The sequence below is a fragment of the Papaver somniferum genome, unplaced genomic scaffold (assembly GCF_003573695.1).
Source record: "Papaver somniferum cultivar HN1 unplaced genomic scaffold, ASM357369v1 unplaced-scaffold_115, whole genome shotgun sequence".
Classification (NCBI taxonomy): Eukaryota; Viridiplantae; Streptophyta; class Magnoliopsida; order Ranunculales; family Papaveraceae; genus Papaver; species Papaver somniferum.
Genome location: NW_020620492.1, coordinates 1,088,842 through 1,097,724, shown reverse-complemented (window position 1 = coordinate 1,097,724; position 8,883 = coordinate 1,088,842). Strand labels below are relative to the sequence as shown.

General features: G+C 37.7%; 1 protein-coding gene across 1 annotated transcript; it reads left to right on the top strand.

Moving 5' to 3' along the window:
• The first annotated feature begins 683 nt into the window (after positions 1–683).
• On the top strand, positions 684–1,500 carry LOC113329081. Its single transcript, XM_026576052.1, has 2 exons — positions 684–1,056; positions 1,226–1,500. The coding sequence occupies exons 1-2, from the start codon at positions 684–686 to the stop codon at positions 1,498–1,500; spliced, it is 648 nt and encodes a 215-aa protein (XP_026431837.1).
• The last annotated feature ends 7,383 nt before the right edge of the window (positions 1,501–8,883 follow it).

The following is an 8,883-nucleotide window of genomic DNA, read 5'->3' as shown; positions in this document are numbered from 1 at the left end:
AGGATGTAACCAGTTTCATCGTGCCCATTTTCAAATATTTTTCTTATTTTTAGTTTACACAGGATGTATCCAGTTTCATCCTTGCTATTTTTTAAATTTAAGCTAGGATGAATCCAGTTTCATCCTTGCTATTTTTTTTTGGCCATTTTACCCAAACTATTTTTTACTCGTCCATTTGAACTGTGATTTAAAAATATTTGGACAAATGACCCATTTTCCGTTAATTTTTTTCGCCTGCCTTTCAATCTGACTTTACATATGGAAACTACTACGATTGATTAACTTTACTCGATTTCAGAAGCAAGTCGCATACAGAGCACTAGGTTCGGTAGGAATGGTGTGTAATCATGAGCATCCAGGAAGAGTCACCATCTTGGGTTCAAGGTTTGGAATATCCATACATCCGTAAATATGAAATATTACATTCTCAATGTCTCCATGAATTCCATTTGGGATAGATGTTTTAGACCCATGTACATAGTGAAGTAGACTTGTCTGCCAATTAAACTAGAACGTTCGAGAACTTCCTTGTTGGATAGATCGACAGAAACGGGCCGGTGGAAAAAGGCCAGCGTACATGGACTTGTCTGTATTGGTGCTCAATATTAGGGTACAAAAACAATATGTTGTATAAATAACTAAATACTAGACGATCCAGATCGGAAGAGCCCTAGGCGTCAAATATGTCTTGCGTTCCAGACGATGCCTATCTTAAGATCTTGGCAAGATTACCAGTGAAATCATTGCTTACATGCAAGTGCGTTTCTAAGTCTTGGTATCAAATAATTTCTGATCCTTACTTTGCTAAGATGCACCATGATCATGCTGCCCAAAACAACAACAACCGCCCTAGCATCATTGCCAGAGGTGAGCCTCGAGGAAGTTTGGCCAATAAAGCACTATACTCCATTCATCACGATATCCCGTTATCACAAGTTGATAACGTCGTCGAATTGGATTACCCGTTCAAATCTTTAAATTGTAACAATACGAGTCTTATGATTTTGGGTTCAACAAATGGTTTGATTTGCTTAAGGTATCGGAAGCACCTAACAGGTAATGCGGAGGAGTTTTTCTGTCTTTGGAACCCAGCCACTAGAGAGTTCAAAAAACTACCCACAATTTCATCTCATTAATATAACGACAACGTCATATATGGTTTTGGCTATGACCGGAAAACTAATGATTACAAGTTTATAATTGTGCATTAATACCTATACGTTAGGAACAGATTCATGGAAAACCAGTCAGACCGTGCCTTGTGTGTTTCGTCTTTGCCAGGGGGTGCTCTTCAAGGGAGCTTTGTATTGGTTTGGCAAACCGGCTGAAACAGGCACCTCCGAGTTCATAATCTCTTTGGATGTCAGAGACGAGGAATTCAAAAAGTTGCAACTACTAAACCAACTTTCAGATCATAAGCTTTATATGTCGATGACGATGGGAGTATTGGAACAGCGCCTTTGCGTATTTGTTAACACGGGGGTTGATCTTGAAGTTTAGGTGATGAAGGATTATGGAGTTCCAGAATCCTGGACTAAATATTATAGCGTTGCCGATGAGAGAATTCAGAATACCTATACACTGAGTCTTAAGTGGTCTTTCAAGAGTGGTAAGATTATTCTACAACATGATTCTTATAAGTTAGTTCTATATGACCCAAAGGATTCAAGTGCTAGGGAATTAATGAATCTTGAAAGAAAAAATTCTGTTTGGTATAACTTACACCAAACAGAATTTTTTGTGGAAATCCTAGTTTCACTCAACTCTGGTACTTATGTGGGTAGAGATAGATATGGTTGAAGCATACAGATCGAAGAGGCCTAGAAAGCTAATACAACTGTGTTTATCTTTATAACAATTGCCTGTATAGAATTTTGGTTTTTACTAAAAAAAAAAAAAAAAAAAAAAAAAAAAAAAAAAAAAAAAATTCATGTCAGTGTCAGGTCTTTTGAATTATGTTGTTTAAAGCTACTACAAAGTTGAACAAGATCATGCATAATTTTTGACTCAGTGCATATACTCTAGCTAGGCTGGTTGCTTTTTTGAATTCTAACGTTCTAATATGAGTTTCCAAAAGCTCGATGGATGGCGATGTAACAGTTGACAATGATTCACGTCCACGTTACATACATTAAAAGACCAAGAAAAAAATTATAAGTGTGGAATTTTTGACGATGCTGGATATCCAATCCTACTTTTAGAACTACTGCATCTGCATAGGGTTCTGACACATTTTTTCTCATGTGGCCTGGTGCCCATATCCTGCGTTAGCCCTTGTTATTTCTGGTTGCAGGAACAATTTATGCTGATAATCTATATCCCTCTTAGCTTTTTCCTTTCTTGAAAACCATAGCTGATTGGTTTTTGCTTTGATTTATTGTTTTGGCGTTCTCATCACTTCATCTATTGGTTCGAGCTTAATTTTCTTATCGGAAAACAAACTCTAATTAAATAATCAAATTCAGTCGTTTTAATGACAGTGGCCAAATGGCAGTTCGATATTGAATCTTCTTGGTTTCTAATTCTTTACTGCAAAACTGTTCGGCAAGTATCGTTATCTGTTTGGCCCTGCAAGCTCAGAGGGCGTCTCAAATTTTGGATGTACTGAGATGAAGAGTAATGCATGGAAACTCGGAAAGTCCTGGTCCATCTGGTTGGAGCTATTTCAGAATACTGAAGTTGTTGCCTTGTCAATTGAGAACATAGGATTAGGAATGCCTTGGCAATCTTTACAACAGAGTTTGGTTACTGTTCAGCAAACTGCCTGAGAACATTATCAACGGAATTTCCCCAGAAAGAAAGCAACAGAAAGAAACCAACTAAAAAGCACTCTCAGAAGGAAGAGAGGAGAGCCAACACTTAGAATATTTTTTGGCAAGAGCATATTGAGCTAGGGTAACAATGTCTGCCAGAATTGGTCTGATGTTCCAATTAGGGAACTTGGTAGGGTCCCTAATATATAGCTTCCAGAACATCCTGAGCATCTCGCTCAATCACATAGTGCATGATCTGATTATTATTGGTAGGGAGTAAATACCATACTGCAAGCAAAGATGACCAATTTCTATAGGATTTCAAATGCAAAAGATGATCCCAAGAAAAACACACCTTTAGAGAAACACCCCCCTACATCAACATATGACTGTGATTTATTTCAATCGCACTTTGCAGTCTCCTTTCAAAAGTAAGTATCATTCTTACCATCTTGCGTAAATTTTGTAATGTTCCATACTGAAAGTAAGTATCATTCTGGTGAAAATATAGATATGCAACTGTTGCAGATGCAATATTCTGCACAGGAAATTGGGAGCAAGTAAAACCTGAAAATCAAATGCTGGGATCTTCTTCGTAAAGAATCTCACGACATGATTAAGTTGATGAGTCTGGGGCAAAAATTTTGTCTGAAATTGGTGATAGGATCACTCTCTCACCAACACATGGCTAGCTAGTTAGGGATGATATTTGTCGAGTTTTTTGTTCTACTTTTTTTTTTCTTGAAATGATACAACTCAAGCTCTTGATTCTTTCTAGTTTTGTATATGTACTCCTCCATGGAAAGACCTGCTTTACGCATGAAGCTAACCATAATATACCATACCTGAGTACCGATTCAGAGATTTGGAAACGCCGCCCTCTTTGTAGTGCAGCACCCAATTTGACACTACAAGAGGTAGAGGTGTAAATTGGGTTGTGCCAGCACGGACACAACCCGGCTCAGTATGCTAAACTTTGAGCCCAGCCCATCCAGCCCAGCATTGTACATCACGTTAATTTCATGGGACATGCTAGATTTGACTACTCGGCACAATAGCCGTGCCCAACACGCGGCACAGATTAGCACGTGTCACGGCACATCACATCACGTTAAGAAAGCACGTCATAATATGTATAAAGTACCACATAACATGGCACAATACATCACATTTAGTCTATATTTCACAAAAGAGTCTTTCTTCTAGCCAACTATTGACATTTTATTATAGTTATGTTGACTTGTTTTCATATATAATAACACATATAATACCTAAATATTTGGGAAACATTTATATTACAAAATATAAAATGGATGTGCCCGTCACATCACAGCACAACACGACACAACACTTTAATTTTTCTAGCACAGCCCAGCAAAGCACGCCTTCTAGCATGACACAACACAACACAACACGTTAGTTTTTCTAGCACAACCCAGCATAGTACGCCTTCTAGCATGGCACGACAAGGCATGCCATGATTTCCGACACAACAAATAGCACGCGAAACACGTGATTTCGTGGGCTGGGCTGATGTAAAAGCCCTCGGTTTTGAATCAACAATGACCCACGTCTGGATTATTAAGTCTTCCAATTATGCATCCAAGCCAATTAGCTTGCCAAAGCAACCCTAATCAGGTTACAGAGCAGTCCTATTCTGATATGGTGTTCATCCACTTCATATATGTAGCGGAGCCAAACCGACCCAGCATTCCATATCACTTGGCAATTCGGAAACTCCCCGTGTATATGTAATCACCACCTTTCTCCTTTTCCATCATCTTATTATTCTCTAGCAAACACATGGCTCCGGATTAAGAGAAAAAGGAAGTACGTACATAATAAGAACTAAGAACAGATCAAGCAACTTTGATCAAACGAGAAAGAAAGAAAGATGGGAAATAGTTGTATTTGTACATCATCTACAGCAAGGGACACTGATGATGATTGGAGGACCCATCGTAGTGTATCATCATCATCATCATCATCGATGACGGTTCAGAAAGAAAGCAGGCAAGTAGAGTGGCGTAAAGAATCGGAGGACGAGAAGAAGGTTAATAAGAGGAAAGAAGATGAGAATAAAGCAGATAAGTGTTCAAGCGACGAAGATTTGGATGAATTTCTACATAAACTTGAAGAGGACCGGATAGCTATGGAGAAGATTATTTTTGCTAAATTCCTCACAGATGAAGGAAAATTATGTCGTTTGTCTTGGAGACCCGCTTTACCGAGTATCCCAGAAGAAAACCCTGAGGCATTCTTCCGCCCATGGGTTCTGTAATTCTGAGTTCCTTAATGTCTAGCGGTACATCTTGGTTAATGCTTGATTAATTAGGATTTATATTTGGTAAAGATAAGATGAGGATAATCGAGGTTATTCTTTTGTTTTGTAATGTCATGGTTAGAGAATTCCAGCGTAAACTGAAGCACCACCGATTAAACCCTAATTTCCGCACGTAGTGTGCAACTATTTGACCATCCGAACCAGTATATTTTTCTTCCTCTGTGTGTCGGATTCTGTCAATGTTATATCACGATCTGTGTAGTTGATTGGCATATGTAAAAATAACAGTATGGTTTACTTTTACTTTTTTTCTTTTTCTAGGATTGATCTTTTTGTATTTCGTTAACAACTAGCGATCTCGATATATTGTATGCAAAGAAGGATAATGTTAATGTCGAGCTTATTAAGTGCACTTGACAATGAATCCTTGTGGAATATATAATCTTGCTTGTTTTTTTTCCCGGTTTTTGGATACAGTTCAGTAATTGGACGTGAATAAGTGTTTGATGTCAGTAGGAGTTTGGTCATGCGTTACCTATGTTGATTCCCCGAGAGGCGAATGTAAACAACATCTAACAAACTAACCAGTGGCAGGCAGGGGCTTTTTTTTTTTGAAGTCACAAGATCAAATCCTTGTGTCAACATTACTCACATATTATTTTAACTGAAATTCTTATTGAGATGGCAAGATCAAATACCAGTGCCAACATTACTCAACTCATATCACTATAACTGAAGTTTTTATCGAGATCACAAGATCAAATCCCCGTGTCAACATAACTCAGCTCATATTAATTTAACTTCATTCCGTCGTCTTCTCAAAGGCTACTTCTTCCTACACCGAGAACACTTGTTCAGTAATACTCATTTATGGTTATAAATTATCTTAATGGATTATTAGCCCATAATCCATCTGGTAACCATTATAATAATAGATTATTTTAATTATAATAATTGATTATTTTAATCATAATTGGGAAAATACATTATTTCCATAAACAAAAAAAAATTGTTTTGGAAATTAATATAATTAATTATTTTTTCTATCTCAAATTTAAGTTTTTCTTTCTTATTTTCTCTAAATACTAATTTGTTTTATTATAAATCAGGATGATTATCATCCGGTAGGAAATTAGTTGGAAGCCTAACAACAAGCTGAGCTCCAACTCCCTTTTGAATAACTACTCCTAATCTAAAAAAAAGAAAATCACCAGCCCGTATATTAGCATCATGCTAGCTATATAATTTCGCAGACGCTTCAGAAAATCCTTGGTATCGTCCCCAAGCTCTCCTAAGGTGGTAAAAGCAAGTACCCCAAAACCATTATATATTTTCTCTAAATTATCAAGTGAGGTGTGGGGCCCGCTGGGACCAAGGCATGGATGGTTGGCCAATGATCACGCCCCACACTTTTTTCCTTAATTTTATATTATTTTTTCCGAATTTATGAAAATACCATGAAACTGAGGAGTTTCCTCGGGACGAAGGAGATTTGATAAAATGAGAGAATTTTCATCAAATCATGGAAAATAATAAAAATGTATTAAAAATATAAAACTGTCGTGGGATTGACTACGACACGGTCGGTCGGTCGTGTGTCCGTGCTCCCAGCACCTTGGTCAATATTTTTAATTATTTATTATTTTCTTCCCTATTTTACATAGGTTCATCGTTTCGTTGTATTTTTAAATACTCGTTTGTGCGGTGAGTGTTAGTGTATCGTCGTTGAATATACTTTCACCATTTGAATCGGGGCTTACTTAGAGGTAGCTCACACGCCCGGTTGTTGGTTATTTATTGCTAATTTTGGAATTCAGTGGAGAATAATTCTCAAAACTGAGTAATAAAATGTTTATTATTAATTCATAGGACCAGCTGAGGATTCGACTACGAATTCAGAATAATAAAGTGAGCATTACCATTCCATGGGATCGTAGACTCGACCATAGAATCGGAGTAATTAAGATTTATCTATTACCATTTATGAGACCAGTTGTGGATTCGATCATAAAGTCGGAGTAATGAGATAATATAGTTATTGCTATTCTATGAGATCAAGTCGTGGATTCGATCATAGAATCAGAACAATTGTTATTGCCATTCCATGGGACCAGTCGTAGATTCGACCATTGCCACTCCATGGGACCAGTCGTGGATTCGACAATGGAATAGGAGCCATAATAGATTATTCTGGGAATTCAGTAGTGAATGTCACGGAAAAATTAATCTTAATTAGGAATAATTAACTTTGTGGCTCTATACTAGTAGAGCAAGCTGTCTAGGAGCATTAATTATCCCGATATGAGCTTGTCGGTAAGTCATATCCTTTATATAGTCAGGGTAAACTCGTTGTTTGTTCCTGAAGACGTTATCACTCTATACTAGGAAAGCAAGCTGTCTAGGAGCCGTCCATCTCGTGATACTATATAGAAATAATCACTGAAAGTGTTCAGTATTCATGAGACATGCCGTCGTCCAGTCGTGAGACTACATATCTACATGTACTCTGAGAGAGTACTCTCCGTTGGGAATTCGATGAGAGACCCGTGTCTCAATACTCACGTCTGATTGTTAGATCAGAGCTTCGTATAATTATGAGTTTACGATTTTAGCCCTTGTCGAAAATCCACCATCTACATTAAGTCCCCTGCTTACTGAGGAAAGCTGTGTTCCTCAGTCAGCATTAAATGGTGATTTTCCGGCCATAAATAATAATACCAGTAATTGAACTTAGTCGTAAGTTGAGACGTTACCGGATTTAGAGAGCATGAGGAAACCACGACTTGACGAAGGCTTCAATGTCATGATTGGAGCGTTGTTTGATGAGCATAAATTGGTGTTGAACCGCTGGTTTGGACGACGAGTCCGTGGTCGGTTAGGATTCGCGGGCCGGGCCCAAGAAGGAAATCCTTAGAAAATGAGGTTTTGGAAATAAAATTGATATAAAAGGAATTAATCCTCTCTTTTTTTTTCCACGACCAGCTATCCATCATCTCTGCACCTTCACGCCGGCAGGAGAAAATTCCCGCCGCTGCCGGACCACCACCTGCCGCCGCCGGTCAATTTCCGGCCAAACCGAACAGGTGCATTTTTTTTCTTGATGTTTGCTGACCTTATGACCTTCATGAGTTTTTCATGTTTTGATCATGGTGAAGTTATATACATGTGTGTATATTAGTAAACCCGTGACCCAGTCACTTTTCCGGCTGGTTCATTCCTGACCTAGTAATTTTATTAAAAACCGGACTCTTTTATAAAAACCAGTTGACTCGGGAGATCCGAGCGGTGAACCGTACGACCCTCTGTGGTTTAGAAATGGATCGACCCAGTATCATTCCCCTACAAATCTTTGTTTTCTGATATATTCTTCTGAAATTTCTTCACTCCATTAACAACATATGATGATTCAAAACACTAAATCGATGATAAATTTAAGCATACAGAGCGAGGGAAGAAATAATTAAATCTTCCAACAAAAATGAGAATTTTTCATCAATAAATCTTTGATATCTTCTCAATTTCTCTTGATCTACTATTACTTTTTGATCTCATCTAGAAATTAAAAAAAAAATAGATCTCATCAAATAACAAATCCAAAAGGATCCTGAATCAGACCAGTGTTAGGAGAAGAAGAGAGATGACAACAATATGAAGAAATGATTTCAAACCTTTTTTTGTTTCTGTTAGTATAAATCATGGCGAGAGAAACCATGAAAACAAACAAAATAAGAAGCAGAAAGAAAGGGGGAAGTTGTGGACCTGTGGTTACTGGATTATGTTAAGAAGATAAAGTATATACATATGGTTTTTTATTTCGATGCGAACACCGGAAGTAGCCAAGCCAAA

Bases quoted from the DNA above. Each gene is read 5' to 3' on its own strand.
- LOC113329081 (XM_026576052.1), top strand. From the start codon at position 684: ATGTCTTGCGTTCCAGACGATGCCTATCTTAAGATCTTGGCAAGATTA. The intron at 1,057-1,225 runs GTAATGCGGAGG...CCTATACGTTAG, and splicing joins GTATCGGAAGCACCTAACAG to GAACAGATTCATGGAAAACC.